Source organism: Magallana gigas, chromosome 6, assembly GCF_963853765.1.
Source record: "Magallana gigas chromosome 6, xbMagGiga1.1, whole genome shotgun sequence".
Classification (NCBI taxonomy): Eukaryota; Metazoa; Mollusca; class Bivalvia; order Ostreida; family Ostreidae; genus Magallana; species Magallana gigas.
This window is the reverse complement of record NC_088858.1, coordinates 14786244-14810256: the sequence shown is the minus strand read 5'-3', so window position 1 is coordinate 14810256 and position 24013 is coordinate 14786244. Positions and strand designations below refer to the sequence as shown.

Genomic DNA, 24013 nt, shown 5'->3' with positions numbered 1-24013 from the left:
CCCATTTACAGGTTTGTACTGTATGATGTACTGTAAGTGTACGTAACTACAGATTGTAATTCCCGTATTGTATAATGTATGCTAGTTTATGAACTGCTAAAGTATCCATAAAAAAATCTAAATTAATTTTCAATAGCACATCATAATTTTCTGTATTACAGGCATTCTAAAAATAGTAATCATTGTTTATTAGTGTATCTGTAAATTGTATAGATTGAAAGATTACTACGAAAGTATAGTTCACACAGAAGCGTGACGCTTTTTATTAATTTAAATTTTTTAAAAGAAACATCTAAAATGACCCCTAAACTGAACATTGTCATTTTACTCTAATTCTTTTTTAGTGTGTGTGTGTGTGTGTACTTATTTCTGTTAATTTTCATTTTAACACATTCAAATGCCCCCAATCTAGTGATCATAAAATTAGCCTTTTCCCACCGTTTTCGCATTTTTAGCCCTTAATGGCTAATTTTCAAGCAGTTTTTCTGTCAGAAAACATTTAGCGCAAGCTTGAACAAACAAACAAAAATATAAAAGATTTATCTATCCAATGCTAATAACTGACAAAAAAGATTGCTTGTTCAAAGTTGCGTGCTATATTTACCGAAAAAAAAGATATGAAAAAGTCAATATTTGACTAATTTTGATGGAATAGAAAAATAGCTTCAGTCCCACACTGACTACTGAGCTATTTGTTGAGAGTGGGTTGGGATCTATAGTTTGGTTTTGTTGGGTTTGTTTAGGTCTTTTGCAAGTTTGCTAATAACAATTTAAAATAATTGTAATATGAATAAAACAGACATTAATTATAATGACCAACACTAAATATTGAGAGAGAGAGAGAGAGAGAGAGAGAGAGAGAGAGAGAGAGAGAGAGAGAATATTTCTGGTTAATAAAGGACATTGATAAATACTTAATATATATGTACATGTTAAGAACAAGCCGCAGTGTTATTTAATATCAATCTTCGCAATTTTTTTTATTTTATAGTTATAGCATCTTCCCAAATCAACGGTTTCTGATTCGCGCCTGTCCACAGATATAGCCCCTTGACTAGAGAAGGTGTCATAACAGGGTTTTTTTTACTTAAACTCCAAAACATGCACATTTGTTTTAAAACTTTGCCACACATACAAGTAACTCGGGGGGCGTCCGTGGCGTGGGATCAAAGGGTCACCGCTCGACTCTTTGAAGATCGCACAAACGTCCTTGACAAGTCTAGACTAAGATATTTTAAAAAGCCAGTCCTGCAATGAGGGATTCTGGGAAATAAAAAGGCTTAATATAGAAATAGATACAAGTACAGGCTTTCTATGCCACACTCATTTGTTAAAAAATCTCATCAAAGCTCATTTTTACAGCTCAGTAATTTTCCACGAATAAAAGCGTAACAGCCCCTTCCACACTCCCACAAATTACTTTCCTGAATAAACGTGAAACATTTATATGAATAATTTTATTACCAGCAAGCATTATTTTTGCAATCGTCTAAAAACAATGAATGAAAACGAATACGTGATATTTTTCCAAAGCTGTACAATCGGTTTCTTTAAATGTTTGAATTGTTGTTTTAAGGGGGGGGGGTTGTTTTTTTTTTTTGTTTTTTTTTGGGGGGGGGGGGGGTTGTGGGGGGGGGGGGATTTTGTTGGGTTTTTTTGCAATGCATAAAGATTGTCGACTCTTTAACATTATTTAAAAGACTTCATCAGAATTGTAAATAAAATCCATTTATTATTTTTTATTTTAATAATTTACATATTGTGAAACCAGAATTTACTCAAAACAAAAGCTTTTACCTATTTTTCATTTTTTTATACATATATAATTATATCAAGTAAAAACATTCAAAGTAAATAAAGAGTTTGAACACCTTTTAACCCCAACCCCAAATAAGACGCAAACTATTACATCAAAACATTACTTGTTCAATTAGTTCAAAATATAACTTTTTAAATTTTAAAAAGAACCCTACCGCAAAATAAAGGTTTTGAAAGACAAAAATTTCTACATCTATTCTAAAACTCTATGTCTTTAACATACTAGTAGAGAGCATTTTCAACTATACGAATTTCTATGGAAGGCCGTCAGTGCCAAGTGAGAAAATTATTTTCTCTGCCGACCGCCACATAAATTATCTGGTGGACGCCATATAATTTATGTGGTGGCTGCCAAATGTTAATCGGAGACCTCTAGATAAAATATTTATATTTATGTGGCACCAACGGGCTTACGTAAAATACAAACTATCAAGTCGTGCATTAATATTTATTCAGAGGCAAGATGTATTAATACCAATGTTGATTTGATTATTTCATTTACTTGCATGTAAGTAACCTAAAAGACTTTTTATTAGAATCTAAAAATTGTTATAATTATTACATTTAAACTTTCTGCCCATTTTGCAAAGCCTGTCTAAAACTATTCCCAGTGAGTAAAAAGAAAAGAAACAAATAAAGTAATATTTATTTTCAAAACAAAAAGAGATATTTTATATGTGCTGCAAGATACAGGTTCTATTACTGCTAACAATTAACAATATAATAATAAATCACAGTTCGTCATCCTGTCACGTGATGAAATCACAGCGAGAGTTTCTACACCTCTAAATGCAATGTCCTTTACATAGTGAGCTTCGGTATGCGTAGAAGCCAAAGAGTTTTTGTCATAGTGAGCAGATAAGCAATTGGAGACGTCATCACGTTATCACCAGTTCATTTGACAAATCTTTGGTTCTGAAAGGTTAAAAAAAAAAAAGAAATGAAGTTAATTCAAATATGGTTAAAAAGACCTCTAATTTAAAGGACGATGCTTACGTTTAGAAGAACTTCGGTTCAAAGAAGTCGGCTCTTCCGGTCAGCTCAAGACAGCAGATGCTCTCCAGTGGAAGGCGATGATTGAAGTCTATGTATCGTTGGCCGTTTACGTAGGTCTTTAAACAAAATCCAGAATAGCCATCAAAACCACTGATTAATTAAATCCAATTAATCATAAATTGATTTTAATCAAAGGAAATATATTCCACCAATAGGCATAGAATGTTAATAGATAAAAAAGGTACTAGCTAAGTTTATAAATTGACCCGAAATTTACTTACCACAAATTTGTCGGGCTGTGCCTGGATTGCTATCTCACAGGTGTCCTTCTTCTCAAACGGAAACTCGGGCTGGTCTCTCTCTTCCCCACCCCACTCGCCGCCAGAGCACGAGTTCCTAATGGTACAGTTCTCTTGGAGACGGGGGTTAAAGTGGAAAGCGATGTCGCTTCCTTCATCTCCGCCAGTTCGGAAGTTAATGGCAAATCTGTTGAAAATTGTGTAACTCTCAATATGCAATGCCATTTAATTATTTACCCATGTCCAATTACGCAATTGTAATTAAATCGATTTTTTATTTTAAGATTGGTCTTCAAAGTTTACCTACCCTTCGGAACCTTTCTTGGGTATTGCCTGAACGACGACCCAGCCACCTACTCGGAATCCTCCAGGAAGATATTCCCAAGAATCCTCCTATGTCAAAAATAATTTAAATTCTTTAAATGTATTTTGTTTTGGAATATAAGATTAATTTGACCAATGTCTGGTAGAACTGTATACTCACCAGTTTTCGCTCTAGTTTGACCTCATACACATACGCCTCCCCCTTGATATTGACGCCCTTTATGTCTTCCACATTCCCCCTGGCGGCAAACTTCATACACTTCTTGCCGTTCACGTACACCTAAAGTGTAAAATGCATATTACTTTTCATCCCACTAGTTAATAACTTTCTTGTAATAAAAGAGTCATTTCATTTTGCGATATTTGTTGGTCTTAAAGACTGGACGAAACCCTAGGGTTCAAAGTTATGCAGTCCTCTCGATAAGGCCGAATATTTCAAAACATACATACAGTGTATATTCAAATATATATATTTATCTTCATTAAATATTAATTAAATAACAAAAAAATGATAATCAAACCTTGAATTTCTTCCTTTTCACTACAACTTTGACCTCAAATGGTTCTCTGTTGGCTAAGGGGGATGGAATATCCTCCCTCTCCTCTTCCCCCCAGTCACCACCCATGCAACAGTTCATGACAACCTGTCCCTCCCCAACTCGGGGGTTCAGGTGGAAAGCAATGTCGTCCTCCACGCTGTAGCCGTTCATGAAGTTGATGGAGAACCTGAGACAACGAATATGTGTGTTTATCATATTAATAACAAGTTTGTGATAAAACAAGGAATGGCCAAAGACCGCCATAAACTCGGTCATTTGTTTATAGGTCCAAAGTTTTTACTAACACAGAGTTGATTTCGCAAGGATATGACTCAACGACCAGTCGCGTTTTAAAAATAATTTCAATGTAACCATAAATAAAGAAATGTTTGTACAAAAGCCTGTCGCTATTTTGAACGGATATAAGAACCTACGTTTCACCCCCGGGTTTCATGAACCCCCTAAAGATCAGCACGTCCCCTTTCACCAAGCCAGATGGGAAGGTTTTCACGAAGTCATCTTCCTGAAACACACAGAAAATGTATGTTTCCAACGAACCGATTCAAAACAAGATACTGTCAGAATGTTTTTCGTTTCGTTTCGAAGGGATTGGGTTTTGACCGATGTGTACTTACCAAAGGCTCGAAGTACTCGACATCTTGGATGTCCAGGTTTCCCACGATGTTGAAATGGGACGCATCATTGACCCCGCCGCGGTGATTGAACTCGGTGAAATACTTGTCATTCACGTGAACCTGTATAGAGATGAAATTTAAACACTTGTTATTTTTTGATATAAGTAACATAACGCGCTACAAATTTTATAGGAATTTATATATCACGACTTTCAGATAACGCATTAAACATTTAACACAATGGTCGAAATTAAGTTTTTATATGTTGCATGTTTCACTTGTAGCACATACACAGCGTTTTCTTGAGAGAAAGAATTATCTATCTACAAGGCGATCATCGATATCTCGGTTCCTCTATATACACTACAATTTAATCAGCTACATCAACCTTATTGATTTATCTCTCCAACCCACCATATATTTATCGTCGGTGCAAATAAACATAGCGTCAAAGTAGTTGTTTGGATTGAAAGGAAATTCTGCATCGTAATCCCTCTCTTCTTCGCCCCAGCCACCCAGGTTAGCATTACGGACGACAACGCCTTCATTGGGTCGGGGGTTAAAGTGGAAGGCACAGTTTTCATTGTCTGGGTCACAGGCAAAATTCACACTGAATCTGTAATTTAAAAAAAAGTTTATTTGATTCAGTTTAGAACTATTCATGTGTATGCTTTTTTAAGTCTTCTTGCATTCTACTGTGTGGCAGTGTAACTTGTGTAATATTGTTCTCATACCCATCGTTGTCCTGGGAGGCGCCTCTGATTCTGACGGCTTTCCCTACGTTCATCTGCTGGGGTATCTCGGACTTGTATGGCAAAGACTACATAAAGAAATTTTCGTATAGAAATATAATGTCTAATTCTACATTTATCAAAAGTAATGAGTTATGTATGAGTTATGTTGAGGTAACCTGTCATCGTGCACAAACATGTACCATCGTTTTCCACGAGGGGAGGGACTGTTTGATCAACTCGTAAATCAAGATATCGTTTCATTTATAATTTTTAATAATACATGTATTAATCACTCAGAAAAATTGGTGGGATGAGCCCCCCCCCCCTTCCTGTTGCTATATGTAGGTTCTTACATAACGATCTTGGTAGCTAATGTCATAGAACTCTGCTCCTTCCGTCAAGTACAGATAATGGACATTTCCGAGGTCCAGGCGATGGCTGAAATTGACGTAAGGCTTTCCATTTACATACGTTCGGAACCCCTCATCCGCCACTTCAATTCGAAGAGTAAATGAACGACCTTCGTCAAATGGAAAATGAGGTTGGTCTCTCTCTTCATCCATCCATGATCCTCCGTCGAACGAATTGCGCACGCATTGCTGCTCGCCTGGACGAGGGTTGAAATGGAACGCAACCTCTCCATCGCAAGGCTCGGGGTTTTGTTGAAGGTTGATTGCAAATCTACAGAAAAGTAGAAGAGCGTACAGTGCCTGTCGATTCCCTCGCGCCTAGGATATTTAAACTTGTGTAGTTCTCATATTAAAAAAAATCTAACATTTGAAGGTGTGTATCAGTACATGTATAATATAGGACTGCATTCTCTGATCATTAACGAACATACATTTACACTTTTCTTCTTAATTTCATTTCTTTGTTTATATTTTCTTTACAACGTGATCTCATACAATCTCTGACTGTGTTAGCGCTAGTGTTTATTAGTTGTATGGAATGGGCAAGATCATTATGTATTTTTTGCCGTTATCTGAAGAGTTTAAAATGTTACATAAAAAAAATTGAAAAATAATATTTTACCTAAAAGGAAGTAAAAGCGCTGAATTTAAAAAGAAAAGTTCACTATATTTCGAACACCCTCACAGCCCAGAGGTATTGTCTACAGGCCCCGCCTATCACACCGAGCTACGCTGACAAATAGCAGTTTGACAATTATAAATAAATTTTTGAAGTTTTTTATGAAAAACCGCGAATTTTAACCTATAATGGGTCTAGACACCACTTAATTAATCAATAATGAAAAAGACTGAAAACTTATCTTTTTATTAAAAGTACTTTTTGGATGGAGTCTAGACCCATTCACACCAAAAAATTGCAATTTTGCACAGAAAATGGTCAAGATTTATGCGTAAAACGTCGTGTGGCTTAATTTGGAAACCTATCTCATTTGTTTATAGAATAAAAACACGCTATTAACATGCATCGTGACATTTATAGTATACAAACCAAGAATACATATTTTATTAACTTTTTGAACAAGTTCTTTTTATTGAGCCAAGTGGGGGGATATATAACGCCTTGTACGACTCTGTCCTTTCCCCATATAGATATAAATAAATGCACTTTTATGTTCTATTCAAATCGATATGGATATAACGTCATATAAAACTTACGCTTCCGTCCCGTAAGACACGCGCCCTCTCAGGAGCAAGTGCTTGCCGACATGGAGACCATTAGGAATGTAGCTGGTGAATGGTTGTGGCTGAAATAGTGGGAGACTTTTATTACTTAACAATGGCATAACAATAATGAAGATATACACAGATTTAAACTTTAATAATTTAAATTAGATTAGAAACAAGTCATTATGATTAAAAAATAAAACAAATTCTAAAAATTGAAGAAAAAAATTATCAAGTTTATTTAATTTAAATTATTTAATGTATTCATACATTCTATAGATCAAATGTTTTGTAACTGTGTTAACTAAAATGACAAATAAAATCAGTCTCTGTTTTTTAGTGTATTTTGGTGGCATTAGTCCAACCCAATAACCATTATTAATAATGTTGAGGATTTAGATTTTTTAAAAAGATATTATAACTGTAAACAAAGGGTTTTGGTTATTTTAGCATAAATTTGGCAGTGTTATTAGCTAATTACAAGTAACCAACAAATTCACTGTTATATCAACACTAGCCTTAAAGTATAAACATCGTTTTGTACAGCATGTGGTTGCATCACCCGTATTTATAACCCCTAAAGGTAAGACAGACTAAATTAATCACAAGAGGCATAAACTGAGTTTTGAAGACGTCTTTAGAATGAAATAGTTATCATTTTATTGCCCTTGGGGTTAATTTACACAATTATATGAACTCCATGTCAGGGCGACTTGGACTTTTCGTTCGGAGGAAATTCCGGCGAAGTTACCGATCAAAAAGTATTTCCACCATTTCATCCTCTAGGTTAGTCCTTGGGTTGTACCTAAATTACGGTTTGTAGAATTTAAGCCTGTTAGGAAAAGGTGCTTTTACTTCTATTGATATTAATATTACATAAAAAGTATGTGCACACTTTTTTTTCACACGACCAGTCGGACTAGTACACAGACATTTAACCCGACCGGACCTATCATTTACTAGACAATGTCGGTCGGACGTGCCTTAGTGTCGAACCCTGTGAAATTCCAAAAAATGACTAATGTCATGTTTTTCTCGTTAAAAAACATTAAGTTCCGGTATTGTCATTTTCAAATGGAAACCTACACTATAATTAACGTATTCATGTTAAACATGTGTTAGATCATTTGTCAAATATCAACTCCCTTCTAAAGCCAAGGCACTCCTGTTGTGTACTGTAAAATTATCATAACTTGATATATAATATTTCCAACTCAATCTCGATTTATAGCGAAACCTATAAGTATTTCAACATTCATTTCATCTCTCTCTCTCTCTCTCTCTCTCTCTCTCTCTCTCTCTCTCTCTCTCTCTCTCCTGCCAAATTTTCCTATTTGATATTTCACAGGTTTTCTAACAGACACGATAAAGATGATGAATGACCAGTGCGTCGGCTACTTTTAATGATTTCTCTATGCATGGAATGTGTATTCTGGCAATCGTATCCAAAATATCCCGATAATAATATGGCGAGTGAAATCTGCCGCCTGTGGGCGGACGCAAAGATAGGAGGGGTACCTCAGTGTTATCTGGATGAGGGTTTGTTTGATTTATATTTCGGTCGATATTAAAAAGCTGAATGAACAAAAACTTCACCACGGGATTGTCAATGGAGACGTAATCTCTTGGTGATGTCACCGTCTTCTAGATGGGTGGATACTAAGACGTTAATCAATCTAAAATCCACGCATTTCATGTAGACAAGATTAGTGCACAAATCGCCAAAATTCTCGAATCAATGTAGGTCAATAAGGAAGAGATATTGTGTTACTGTTAGTACGCCTAAGTGTTGACTTTAACATTTTTAAAATGTATGTCACATGGTGAAATTCGAGACCCGGTGAATAAATACGACCATTCAGTGTAGAAAATGTGCTTTACATTGCCTCTACAAAACATTGTTAGTCATAGAATGTACACTCTAGTAAAGGCAAACAATAAATAGCCTTGTCGATCTATGGACACTGATCCAGGCAATTATCAAGTCACAGATGTGCAGACAGAACTTACCTTTATCAAACAACTTTTCAGCATTTTCTAACAATTTATGACAGGTTGTAGGGCACATGTGCCAACTGGAATATCAAATGCATTGAACATAACGGCACATTTAAATGTCCCTTGGCAACGCCCACGCATCACTCTGGACATATGTACATGTAAAGGGCAATAGAAAGTGTTTTCCTACACGTATTTTAAATGGATTCATTGGAAGCTATGCTGACGTCCTCATTAAAAATTTTAAAGGTCGATATTAATTAGCACTGACGTGTTATAATTAAGTAAAACAACTACTCACAATTCTGCTGATCTGGTAAGTCATGTTTTATCACCTGCAAAAAGAAACAAACGATGTAAGTCTGAGTAATACTACAGTCACGCACTGTTTTTAAGCACGTGCGGTCATAACATATGACGTCTGCTTCAAGTGTCCGGATTCGTGCAGTTTCCACAGGACCACCGTACTCACTTGTTGCTGCGCCACGATCCACCCGAAGAATGTGAGGACCAGACCTACCTGTGTCCTGTTATCAGTGCTGTGTGATAATACAGGTATTGACAGGAATGCCTCATACTCACCTGATAACGGGATAAATTTAATACCTGAGATATCCTACACACATCTGTCCCCCTTCCTCTATTTACTTGTATTTTCTGATGTGTTGTACGAAAGCCCAATAGAACAACAAATATCGTTAACATTCTAATAAAGCATGGTCGATTTACTTAAGACGTGAGGTCTACGTGTCCCTCACACAAGAACGATATAACAATTAATTGATTTAGTACTACAGACACGTTGTGTTTATGGTCAATATGTTTATAGCTTAAATTATTATGTGTAACAATATTCCCATAGTAGAATACATCAAACATCGACGAAAAAATGTAATGTAGAATGTATAAGTGCAGAAGCATTGTATATTCCAATGAGTAGGTCCCATTTCATAGATGAAGCAAAATGGAAAAGTATGAGTGATTATATAGACTATTCTAAGTATTCATCGCATATTTCTTGTGTACACAAAAAACGAAAATATATTTAAAACGGCGTGGACACACCCATATATAAATTACAAGTACCTCTGTCTTTTTCAAAAGCAATATTTAAATATACATGTAGTTCATTGACACAAATTAGTTTCATTATTAATTTTTAAAAATACATATAAGAACACATATGCAAAAAAATTGTGTCGGCTTATTTTTTTTTATTAAAAATAAATTGACAGCTTACGCGGACCTAAAGAAGGGGGGGGGTGGTCCGGACCCCGCCCCCTTCCCCTCTAGAAAATTCATATTTAATTTAATTCACATGGTTAAATTACCGAATATAGTCCTTGGATACTCGATATCATCCTTTGGAACCCCCCCCCCCCCTCGTAAAAAAACATAGTAAATGCTTCCCCACATGCTTATATACTCAATGAATGTTTCCAACGTTCTAGTATACTAATACCCCCGCCCCATCTCCACACCCCATCACTACCCCCACATTCTAGTATGCATGTTAAAAACGTGTTGTATGTATTTTTACGTGATCTTAATATCTGAAAGCATACTACACGTATATAATATACTGATCGACGCGTGCAAACGTGTCTCATATTTGATTCACAATGTAAATTTTCAATACATTTTCAAAATGAATATACATGTACCCCTGATAAAAAAGTTCACCGCTTAGGTAGCAAGGGACAGTTTCGAATAAAGTACCCTCAATATTTTTGTAAAATTGAGAGTTGCTGTACTTGAAGGCTTATGAGTGTTGCTAAAATTCATGAAATGATTTTTAATGATTATCATTAGTTAGAGGGGTGTCTCTTGTTGAAATTGATATGCAATGTGTAGGCCACTTAGGTTAGGTACATGAGAATCAGAAGTAAAATGCGAAGGGTGCGGCTATGACTGTTGTGCTGACTTTACACAGTGAAATTGCAAGTTACAGTAAAATAACACGAAAAGTAGGTGGATGGGACATTGTAAACTATACACCGGTAAGTTTGTGACATGTGATAGTGCAACATGCACGCGGTACGGAAGGTTAACCCTCTGCAGGGAATTAGCTGGGGGAGGTCTAAAAAGCTGAAAAATCATGAAAAATTAGCAAAAATATGAAAGGGTCAAAATCTCATAAAAACAAGTATGTAGAGAATTTTATAGGTTTTGAATAGTAATTTTCTTCAGAAATTGGTGATTGGCCCTATAAAGAGTGAATTAAAGGTATTTGTGCTGAATTGGAACTGAGGAAATTCTAGTTACAGAGTTCCGAAGACATGCATCCCTTGGCTACAATGAATTGTATAAAAAAAACTGTCCCCTGCCACCTTACTGAAACTCTGGCATACAATCTACTTGTTTTCACAATCCTATCAAACAATTCCTCTCTGCAAAAGATGAACACGGCCCATGCATTTACGTATACATCTGTACATTGGTCAGGGGTTATATTAATACAGAGACGTGCAAAATGTTAAAAAATGTATGGAATCGACTACGCTTTCGAATTACTAGTATATTGCACGTTCACCATAACCTCCTTTTAAGAAATATTAACAGAACATAGTATAATGTATTGCAAAAAGACCTGTGTATAAGATTACTGTTTTATCCTTACATTATGTACACCGTGCATATGCAAATAAATCAAATCTAAGGGCACACTATCTCAAACACTTGTGTTCAAGTGGCGTACAAATTGTTTTTGTTGAGAGTTTAATTTGTAAAATGTATCATTAATTTATTACCCAGTACGTGATATGGTTAAAGTATGGCAATGTTTAGATGCATTTTTTATCAAAGCACTGGGCTAGAAGAAATCAAATATTTAATTACGACATCTCGCTAAAAGAATGGAACAATTCAAATTCCAAAAACTGGAAAAGATTATCTCAAAAAAAGAATCTTCGTTTTTAAAAACAATATTCTAAAATGCAGATGAATACATAAAAAAAAGATTGGACATCAGGCATTGCTTTATGCGTATGTAATTCCTCGACCTGTCTAAGAATTAATGGTACAAATGATATTCAATTATATCTAAGTAATAAAAGTATAATTAGTATATCAAAGTACATTATATAATATGGAGCGGATTACTAATTTTGCAACTTTAAAGGAATTGGAACTAATGTGGAAAAAAGAAAGAAAAAATGTTCATAATATCTACAATATTCACGGATCTTCATAATTGATATTTACTAGAAAAATTTACGTTTTAGACAGTCAGCATTACTCATGATTAACTTAATTAATGCAATTGCAAAATGAGATTATTGCATTATTTACATGAATAGGAGATATTGTTACCATTGATTAAGCAATCCTCTTTTACAGATGTTTTACATACTTTTTTATAAATTCAAATCAATTTCAACAGTATTTCAGCACAATGATTTACACTTAAAGCATATACATGTATACTGGTATTTTTAAGTAACACGTATCCTAAACAAAAAATAAAACTGTTTTCATTTTACTCAGTTTGTAATAATTGATATACCAACGCGTGTAATAAAATCATTATTGTTACAATATTCATTTAAGTACAGATTTTTGTCATCAACGGGTGTAAACATAACATTGCCTGTAACCTAGAGATTTTTTATGTGGATAGAAGTCAAGCAAAATCACTGCTATCTAAAGTGGAACCACCGGAACCATCGTCATCGTATGCTATCGTTAATATATTTAGTTATAATAATCACTGCTATCTTTATAACACAATGAACCATCAACACTGCCAACACAACAACGAACCACCAATCGTACCATTAGTAAAACAAAGATTAACAACGCTACCACCAACACAACGAATAACCGAATCCTCCACCAGTAAAACAAATATTAACTTATGCTTAATAGCACTACAATTAAAACAATGTATAACCAATTCTTCCAACAGAAATCCACAGATCTAAAAGATAAAGAATTTTTTCATTTATTCTTTTAGGAATTAAACCAATTCAACGAATGACCAAACTTTCCACTAATAAATCAAAGATACATGTAAACAATAATTATACCATCAACACAATGAATCTAACAACCAGAGGTTACATCTACCACCAATGCAATGAATGACCGAATCATCCACCAGTAAACCAAAGATAAACATTACTACCATCAATACAATCAACCACCAACGTCAACACAATTAACAGCTAACACATCACAACTACGTTGGACTAACAACTCAACAAATAGCAACACTCACCAAGACAGCAAATCTACATGTACTATAAACACAACTAATCAACAACTGTCTTACAGTGCAACCAGAAAAACACCCCTAAAACAAAGAACAACCATCCTTACGACTTAATACAAGTCAGTAAAACTAATACCAGCACATTGAGAGACCAGCTTACGACTATAACAAGTCACCAATATACTAGCACATGGAACGACCAACACTACATCCAACAAGATAACCACTAACATTTTATATGAGCTATCAACAGAATGATTCAATAACTCCACAACAACGACATAAAGTTCCTCTCCTACAAATTACACATTAAAGGCACCACAAATACTACCACACCATCATCAACCCTAACACCAGTATGATAATCCACAAGCATTGCCACCAAATTAACGAATCACCAACATAACACCACCAATCTAATGACCAACAACAGCATAAGAAAATGAGATTACTTAAAACACAAACTCTCCCATATAAACACGAGGTATCATAATTTACCATCAACGTAATCCATCAAATAATATATTATTACATGTATACTAAAATAGCAACACGGCCAATTGTTCACTTATTTGGGAACATAACAACATCATAATTTTCTCGGGGTTTTTTTCCTTGGTCAACAACATTTTTTGGGTTTGGGTATGTGTAAAAGATGCTAGGTGCCTGGGTTTAACATTTAGTTTCAAATATTTAAGGACCTCAATAGATTTAGTGATATACGTGTGTTAGTAAGACCCATCGCCATTTAGTGGTAGCTGCCTATGATGAACTTTTATGGCAACTACGGTACTTCTTACCGTACAAGGTGTGGTGATAAAAATTGGATCATTGAGCCAGACAGTTGGGTGCGGAGACCCAGACAACTACTCAGACCTTACACACGAAGCAGACACAATGCAGGCAGTGCAGGGGATAAAAGTCTTTGTAATTCATTCGTGTTTTGACTGCATATTGAAAAAAAAACACATCTAGCTAAAATTTGGCATCTCCTTTCAAACAATTAAAACCAATAAAACATCAATTTTACGGTTTGAGTAAAAGAAGTTGGTAATGGATATTTTAAATGACCGGCACTGAAAAAATTCCTAGTCTGGAGGTTATTTTTCTACTGCATTGTTAAGTGGGGTATTTATTTACTGACATCACGCAATATTTGTAAGAGTGTCAAAATTAAAGCTTTTTTAATTATTTTTTTTTTTAATTTTCTTTTATCAGTTGTCTCATGTTTTTTTTATTGTTCTTTTGCTCTTTTGTAATCCAACAGTGTCTTCTCTTCCTCCAGCAAGAAATAATATTGAAGTTTGTACTCCCCTCTGTAGGTTGATGTAGTAGACAATCAAATCAACCCACGGCATCCATTCATATTTACTTCAATTGAGTACACATCACTGATACATACATGTACGTCCCGTCAGGACGGTCCTTTTGATTTAGCCCAAACTAACCTTTACTCTTTTCTCTTTTCTCTCTCTCTCTCTCTCTCTCTCTCTCTCTCTCTCTCTCTCTCTCTCTCTCTCTCTCTCTTATGACTTATGTCATGTTTTTCTCGTTAAAAAACATAAAGTTCCGGTATTGTCATTTTCAAATGGAAACCTACACTATAATAAATGTATTCATGTTAAACATGTGTTAGATCATTTGTCAAATATCAACCCCCTTCTATAAAGCCAAGGCACTCCTGCTGTGTACTGTAAAATTATCAAAACTTGATATATAATATTTCCAACTCAATCTCGATGCATAGCGAAACCTATTTCAACATTCATTTCATCTCTCTCTCTCTCTCTCTCTCTCTCTCTCTCTCTCTCTCTCTCTCTCTCTCTCTCTCTCTCTCTCTCTCTCTCTCCAGAGTGAGGCAATAAAACGTGTAAATGATTAATTTGAAGGTTCTTCAATGGAAATACATGCATATATATATAACATAATTCTGTTTTATATTCTACTTTACTGTAAGATGTGCATAGTTAATTGAACTATTTTAGGTCTACGCAATTTGATAAAAAACAATAAAAAATGTTTTTATATATATAATATAAATTTTTAATAACCGCGCGTACACTCTTATAAATAGTAAACACTTTGATCGCGGGTTATGTAATACTTTTTATCCCCTTTTAACGGGAATGTCTCTGGATACCACGGAAATAAGTGCATCGATGTTTATTTAACTATTCCTGGTATATCATGTACTTGACTCATGTCAGACATTTTACCAATTATGATGATTTGAATAAAATACATGCATTTATTTTTCTTTACATCTTCACTTGAGACCGGTGATGTTTTATAGGCCTAGACAGTGGAAAAATTAACCGATCGCGATCGCTTGTTCGATTCCATCTTTTTTATTACACAACTATTGACAACAATATCCAGAATAAAATCAATTTCAGGAGTCATATATATACAAAATAACTGGACGTTGTAGTAGAATAGATCCTGTATAAAATGATATGAATATCTAAAATATATTAGGAAAAAGATTTAATATTTTTTCTCCGGGTATTCTTGTGTAAAACGTTGAGCCCCTTTTGTAACAGGATGTTTTATATGTCATATTACATGTTAAGCATTGCACTTCCCAAAAAGATCTTAAACAACTGTTAATATATATGTAAACTTACATCAATCTTTGAACCCCTTGTGGGGCACAAGAATTGTGCAGGGGCCCACGTCTAAACAATTTAAAAGAATCAACCATATGTCAAACTGATCGACCATAAATAATACCACATATTATATATTCAATAATTCTTAATTATCTACCGTTAAAAGAAATTATGGCCCTTCATTTTATCAAATCTAAATTCCTTTTACCAAAGAATGCTTTGTTCCAAGTTTGGAGGAAATCAGCCTAGTGGTTCTGGAGAAAAAGTCAAAAACGTAAAAAGTTTGCAGACAGATAGACAGACGGAATGACAGATGCCGGACAAAAAGTGATCAGACGAGCTCACTTGAGCTTTCAGCTCAGGTGAGCCAATGCAACAAAATATTTAAAAAAAAAAGAGGCTAGAAAACATTAACGGTCACCTGAGTATAATACAACCCCACAAATAACAGTACTCATTAAAATAGCAAACGAATATGAAATTATATGAAATGATCACAAATAGCAGGATGTATTATTCAAAAATTTGTGTTTTTCTATACATTCGTACGCTAAATTTGGCGACCGTCAAGATGCCGCATTATTGGTCCAGGAATAGTTCAACAAGTTTTAATCTATATGTGTATAATTTGTAAGTAAAGATTTTAATTTTATCTTCCAACATATTTTTATACATAAGTAGTGATGTTTAAGCTGTCACTGTTTTGAACAATACGTTAAATCTTCACTATATCAGGATGCCTGCATTGTAATATCACAAAAAGCTAGTGGCATTATCGCCTAGTTCTGAAAAAAAAGTTTTCAAAGATTTGGCCTTTTTAGGCGCCTCCTGTGCCCCAAGTACTGTTCCAGGGACCAAAGTTGCACATTTTTAGATCTACATTATATATTATTGTATGAATAGCATTATCACAGATGGTAGCATTGTGTTACTGAGAAGATATTTTTTAATATTTCTATGCTGAACTTTGAACCGCTACCGGGGCCCAGTATAATGGTCTTGGGATCATAGTTTTAACAATTTTAACAATTCAGAATCTTTTCCATAAGTTGTGGGATCTCCTGGAACTTTTTTTTTGCATTCCTTGTGCAGAAGGTCTTGTAAAAGAGATATTCCAAGACATCCCCTTTTTACCATGACTATCTCCCCTTTTAAAAGGTTGGCCATTACCTTAAAATTGTTAAAAATTCAGAGAAAACCCCCATCTCGTGCAGTGTAAGAATACTTTGTGCCAAGTTTGAATAAATTGATCCATTCGGTGCAGAAGATGTTTACAAGAGTTTCATACAAGAACACTCATGAGTGTAAAAGCTGACGTACAAGTTATCAATGAAAACTGTAGTTCTAAAGTACTGAGTTTGATTACGTAAATACTGTCCATAAACTATACATCGATATAGTTTACAGCAGATAAATCTAGATTATCGACTGTAAAACAATGTACATTTTTGTGAATTTGGCCCGCCATATTGTTTTGGTTTTTTTTGTTTTTTGGTTTTTTTTTTTGCTAAAATTGTTTACCATGTACTGTCAGAGTCGGGTTGCTGGTGACAAAATGTGAACTTCATAGGGGGTACCCCATAATATTCAAATGTTGTCAGAGAGGTTTTCTGATTATTTCCTCAAAAACCACCGATACCTATGTCAGTGATCACAAAAAGTCGACTTATCTAAAAAAAAAAAAAAACATGATGCAATATTTTTTTCTTGATTTGAAAACCCTGATTAATTCTTCCCTTTATTGTTTATTTAACATCTGAGTAAAATCTAATCCTTCCTGTATTCAAGTAACGATTACACATGCACATTTATAAGCTTTTTGACATCTTTGCGATTTTAGGGTATTTCAATAAAGTTTCGGTACAGTTCATAAATTGTGTGTGTTAGAAAAGGCCTTTAGACTACAAAGCTTCAAAAAAGAAATGTTACTTTAGAATAGATTGTACCTTTATTTTTTTTAAGTAATCAGCCTTAATCACTCGGAAACCGACGGACTGGGTGTCGGTAGGGAAGCTTCACAATATGAAACATGTTGTGGTCGGTATTTTTACAGAGCATATGATAAAGGTGGCGTGGTTTCCATACACGACATGGAGTGCAATAAATTCTTTAAGTTTAAACAGGTGTGCACCGTATATGTACATCACCCACAGTCCACTCCTTTGAAGTATTAGGATGGAAATAAAAGAAAGTTAATACCTCGCCGAAATGGGATAATAATAAATACGTATGATATCTAAATTAACATATCAGTTAATTTTATACTTGCATCTAGATAGCAGGTACATTTGTATATGATAATGTGATCTTATTAAGAAGCAAATCTAAATATATAACAAGAAATAATAATTTAACCGATAGGTTAATCATTATCAAAAAGGCAATTTAATCTATCTCAAACCAATAAAGCATATTAACGATAGGTGGAGTTACTGTTAATTATGAAGCCAAGATGAGAGAGCTAGTTCAAAATTCTTACCCCTGGTGAAATAACGGCCATCAAATCGAAAAAGGAAATTAAGTTTATCATTCTTAATTTGCTCTCCCAGATTAATCGCAATTTCCAACCAGGAAATTTAATGTAAAAGTCCAGTTTTTTTAAGTTTAATGCGTTTTCCTGTTTAAATCTGGCGTTTAATTCTTAAAATACATGTAATTTCATTTCATTAATATAGTATTTACACACACAAGGTTAATGACTGACTTATCATGACAAAATTAACTTCATTGTTTGTGGTGTGCTTTTATCATGATGTAGTGTGCTTTTGTCGTTATGTGATATACATTGTTATTTAAATTGTTATATTTGTTATTTTAAGTGATGTACAGGGTGTCCCAGAATATCTGATACCATTTAAATTCATACAAATTAGATAATGTTTGACCAAAACTCGTAAATAGCGACTGAATTAACATACGGTGCGCTTTTGTTTTTGGGTGTTTTGTATTTTTTTTAAGAAAAAAAAAAGTAATCGATTAAAAAATGACAAATCAAATCCCATAATGACAAAATCACATTACATTAAAACACACCATCTAATGCTAAAAGCACACCAAATAATAAGAACAGCAAATCATCAATTACAAATGCACATAATATTATCTGATTAAAGCGCGTACATGTACATGAAGCTAATTCAATTTTGTCATGACAAGACAGATTAGGCCTTCCATAAGTATATATACAAGCCACCCAAATATACGAGGAATGTATGATGCATCTGATGCCAGTGATGGTTTATATACATAGAAGACGAGAAGAGCGCGCTAATAACATGTATAATATTTTTTATTACCTAATCAAAGGGATTTTGTTGTTTGATTACAAATTAAATATTTGAGTCTATTTTGAACTGCCGGTCAATAGACTGCGATCTATTAGACCGCCGGTCAATAGACTTCGATCAATTGGACAACCGGTCAATAGACTGCGATCTATTGGACCGGCAACGTATATCAGAAAGCGGGTATGTTAATGTTACATCCTTTCGATAGTTCTCAGGGAATGTATATTCCTTTACATAGACGCTGTTTTTAGTACTTGGTGAAACCAAATTCAATGTTATCAAAATGGAGTATCAAATAATCAACAGTTTAAAAGCTTTATATAGGGAAAAAGACTATTTAAAATCTATTGGGTTGAACACTCCCCCTTCTTTGTGTAAACTAATATTAAATTGAGATGTTGTAATGCATGCAACAGGTTTTGTGCATGTAAAAGATGGGGAAAAAAATCTGAGTATATTGCATAATGGCACGTAAACCATCTGCAATATGCGAATTGTAAACCCCGAAAACTAAAAAAGAAATTAGGTAATAAAACAATTATTTAATGCTTGAACAGTCAATAGACCAGAATTTTTTCCCTTGGTGCAGGGAACAGCTCAGTATGATCTATTATTTTTTTAATTGTATAATACAATATAATACAATTGTATAATACAATAGCTGAGTTGCCTTTTTATTTATTGCACGTTGCCCAGATACTTTGAACTTTTTAAAGCTTTGTCGAATATATTTACATTTACATGTATTTGCTTATCTTTGATATTAGAAATTAAAGTTATTAGTTAACAAATACATGAAGTGTTAAACTGACCAGATTAAATAACAAAGGACAAGAGCGTATAAGGCCTGACAAATCCCCCCGTAGCCAGGATTTTGAAATGACATATGAGCATATGAAAAACCCTTTACATTTGAAAGTGTACATTAGGACATGTACATGTATATTATAGAACTGCACTTTCTGACAAATAAATATCATACATTCATACATGTACATGCACTTGGTACTTATTTCCTTTGGTTTATTGGTTTGCTTTCTAAACATTACAGCATGATCTCTTATCTGTGTTAGCGCTATTTTTATCCGACATTGTGTGTAAAATAAACATTACGTAAATTTTTGTCTTTATATAAATGGTATAAGATATTTTTTTTCATAATAATCCAATAAAAAAGCAGAAAATGTTTACTTAAAAGCAAATGAATTCAAAAATAGAACGCCGTCTATACGATTCGAATACCCTCTCAATCGAGAAGGACGGACTACGAGCCTCCGCCTATCACAGTGAGCTAGTTGACACATTAGAGTGCAGGTGAATAAATTCAACTGTTTGACAATAATTAATAAAGTAAAACGTTTTTGGTTAAAACCACAAACTTTACCCATTATGGGTCTAGACTCCATTTTAATAAATCAATGATAAAAATCAACAAGAGGCCCATGGGGCCACATCGCTCACCTGAGCAACAATGGGCGTTCAAAAACTATTGTGCCATATGGTTCTCGATAGAATAACAAAAAAATAAATATTGTAAAGTGTTCGAATTTTACACTTATTTTTGCATACACGTAATCTTTGACATTATACCTTCATGAAATACTGTTTTTACACAGAATAAGAAAATCCTACGCAAGATATAGAACTAAAGATTTGGTAGGGGTACACTGTTATATAACTTCTAATTCCCTGTATTTTCGTTCTGCCCCCTCCCCCACTTAATAAAGCGATCAAAATATATGAGAGCATATAGGTACATTTTCTTCCTCAAATACTTACTATAGTTATTGTATCTTTTTTTTTAAATATAATAGTTATTGTATTTTATCAAAATAATCCTACATGTATATATGTGAAGAAGAAAATTGCACCTCAATGCGCTCAATTTCTCAAATTAAAAATATTCAACAATTTAATTTGTCTTCTCCATTATAATTAAATGACTATTGTTTACCTCGCGTAAACTCGTGACTTTTATAACTTTACTCACACTTGATTGATGAATACACTGGAATGAAAAATGTTGTCACGTGACATGTTAAAGAGCTATAAAAATCAATGTTACCGTATTGACAGGCACATCACTCTAATTTACTATGGCCCGCCCATTATTTTCATTTTTATTCAAAAATAACGAATGGCTACAAACCAGGATAATTTTCCGCTGTAATATTTTCTTAGGAATAGCGATAATTCTTTTATCCCCGCAACAGAAATGTGTCAGAACTATGGAAACTGTTTTAACGATGTCGTTTTTATTTACAGTAACTCACATTTCACATCATTCATTGTATAAAGAGGGGGCCCCCAGAGAGAAGTTATATACAGCATATCATTCTTTAATTTTTTTGTGTACAAATATTTAACATACTCTAATTCATATAGAATATCTAATGATCAACCAAAATTTCAGCGTCAATCGTAGAATTATAAGCAAGATGAGCTCAAAATTTTGCTAGGTTTGAGTCATATTTTGTTCACATGAGTTATTACATTCAGCTTAAGATTTTTAACTTGGTATATCCTATTCGGCATTTAAAATGGAAAAAAATGAATGGCCCAGATCTGTGTACAGAAAATTGTGAGCAAATCTCTGTATCTTGTTTATAATTCGAAGCTTAACACTCAAATATGGTAAGTAAATAGAAATTGTAAACAATTAAACACAAGAAACGTGCACTATAACAAATAAAGAACACAATTTATTTTTCAAAATGAATCATATACATGTATATACCTACATATTTCCGTCAGCGATATTAAACTCTATTTAAACTGAATAAACTCGAGAAAATGCCAAGCATCTCAACAAAACATATTGCATTATTCTACCATTACGCAAAAGATGACACCGAATTACCGATAGCCTGAATGAATTGCATTTTAGTTCTTTCTTATTACATCAGATGTTGCTTAATTTGCGCAGGTAAACAGTAAACTGTTTGATTTACCGAAGTCTCTGTTTGATTTGATACGTAAAAATCAGGAAATACAAGCGACAGTTCCCAGGTTAACGCAAAGCATAAATGAAAACAAAACGAAAATCACAGCTAACACCACCGTCATTTGTGAAAACTGTCAACGCATTGAAATATTCAGCCTCAATTTACTTCACAAAATCGGCACCAATGTATTTTGCATGTTTCAAAGATTCCCTTCGTACACGAACTGTTGCACAACAAACAAATTCATCGTTGTCAGATCGACCCGTTTATCATATAGTGTCATGGCCGCTTTAAACAAAGAACCTCGTTTTAGAATTATGGAATACGAGTCTTTGGTAAAATGGGTAAGCAAACCCGGGCCGGGGCAAAATAAAAGCCGGGGCAGATCGGCAATCGTCAATTCCAAATATTTTGCAGCATTATTTTGCAGCAATATTTACAGCTAATACAAATATACTGGTCAGTAAATATCTTGAAATTTTAATGAGATTGGCAGATTAATAACTGTCAATCTTTTGTTTTGCCCTGGCCCGGTCATGCCTACCCATTTTACCAAGACTCATGGATGCTATAAATTGCTTGAAACACGCCTTTTCTTTCTTTCTTTCTTATTATTTTCGTAATCACTCAGATTTGAAACAGAATTAGCCCATAATTTTTGCAATTTATATTTTCCTTTCCATAAGGATTACTTATGCTAAATTACATTGAATTTTACTCAGTAGGTCTTGAGAAGAAGATTTTTAAAAATGCACCCCCTTTTTCTACAGTTTCGATGTTTTCTCCGCTTTGAATGAAGATCTGTCTTTCATTTTTGCAATTTATATTTGACTTTCCATAAGAATGCTTTGAGCCAAATTTGGTTGAATTTGTTAAGTGGTTTTAGAGAAGAAGTTCAAAATGTGAAAAGTTTACAGACGGACAGACGGACGGACGGACGGACAGACGGACGACGTACAAAATGTGATCAGAATAGCTCACTTGAGCTTTCAGCTCTGGTGAGCTAATAAAAACTTATTCTTTAAATAAAAGTACTTTTAGGATGGAGTCGGGACCCATTCAAACCTAAATTTTGAAATTTAGAACAGTAAATGATCCAATATTTGGCATAAAACGCTGTGTAGCTTAATTTGGAAACCTATAACGGTCGTGTTTATAAAATGAAAGCACAATATTTACTTCCATCGTGAAATTTATTTTATAAACAAAAGACACATGCCAATAATTAATATTCAAATTTAAATTGATTTTTTTTTCTTCATTGCTTCAAGAGGGGGATATACAACGCCTTGTGCGCCCTTGTTCTTTGGCTAACGTACTCATTTGCTATCGGCTATTTACATATTTTACTAGCGGCCGCGTGATGATAAAGGAACCAACAAACTTGTACCAAAAAAAAACGAGCATAAAACTTGGATGAACGGACAAACAGGCGGACAAGAGGGCTAAATGCATGCATCGGGATTATGGACAAATTATGAACTGCAAGTTCTATGATATGCTAAATCTGATTATATAATGATGACCGACCTACCTTACAATCTACCGACGCCGCGGTCTGGAAAGAGATGTTTAGAGTGCACGCCTGCACGAACGACCTTCACACCCCAAACTCTGGCGGAGAATTCTGACAATCCTAGCACTGATAAGACACATGCTGTTTGTACATCTTAGCGGTGGTAAAAAGAACGCTTATTAAAATGATGGTATTTGACTAGTACTGTATCAGACTATCTGTATTAACCTTGAATGAACACCATACTGCAGACAGTCTCCTACTTTCTTTGCACTGCATTGATACAATGTATATATTTATCCCCCGCCTGAGTCAAGATAATTAATCGTGACATTCTAGGAATTTTATGATTTCAAAATGAACAAATACATCACGTTTTTAACATTGTCAACAATTCTTATAATGCTATTCTGTCAATTTGCTGTAAATTCTCAGAATATTAATTAAATCAACCACGATCGAA

At 34.2% G+C, this 24013-nt stretch overlaps 1 protein-coding gene across 4 annotated transcripts; it reads right to left on the bottom strand.

Annotated features, from left to right (window-relative positions):
- Positions 1 to 2447: 2447 nt before the first annotated feature.
- LOC105342811 (galectin-9) lies at positions 2448 to 23650 on the bottom strand. 4 transcript variants are annotated; one of them, XM_034470302.2, is made up of 14 exons: positions 23569 to 23650; positions 9279 to 9312; positions 6971 to 7059; positions 5699 to 6026; positions 5346 to 5431; positions 5026 to 5227; positions 4612 to 4731; positions 4411 to 4499; positions 3959 to 4163; positions 3598 to 3717; positions 3421 to 3506; positions 3096 to 3300; positions 2815 to 2930; positions 2448 to 2733 (listed from the first exon to the last, which is right to left on the bottom strand). In XM_034470302.2, exons 2-13 carry the CDS (start codon positions 9300 to 9302, stop codon positions 2817 to 2819), a joined length of 1668 nt encoding a protein of 555 aa, XP_034326193.1. In that variant the 5' UTR covers positions 9303 to 9312; positions 23569 to 23650; the 3' UTR covers positions 2448 to 2733; positions 2815 to 2816. The 4 variants fall into 4 exon arrangements, with proteins under 4 accessions (XP_034326193.1, XP_034326194.1, XP_011448166.1 ...); XM_034470303.2 differs by lacking the exon at positions 23569 to 23650 and adding an exon at positions 9584 to 9680; XM_011449864.3 differs by lacking the exon at positions 23569 to 23650 and adding an exon at positions 9450 to 9573.
- Between the last annotated feature and the right edge of the window lie 363 nt (positions 23651 to 24013).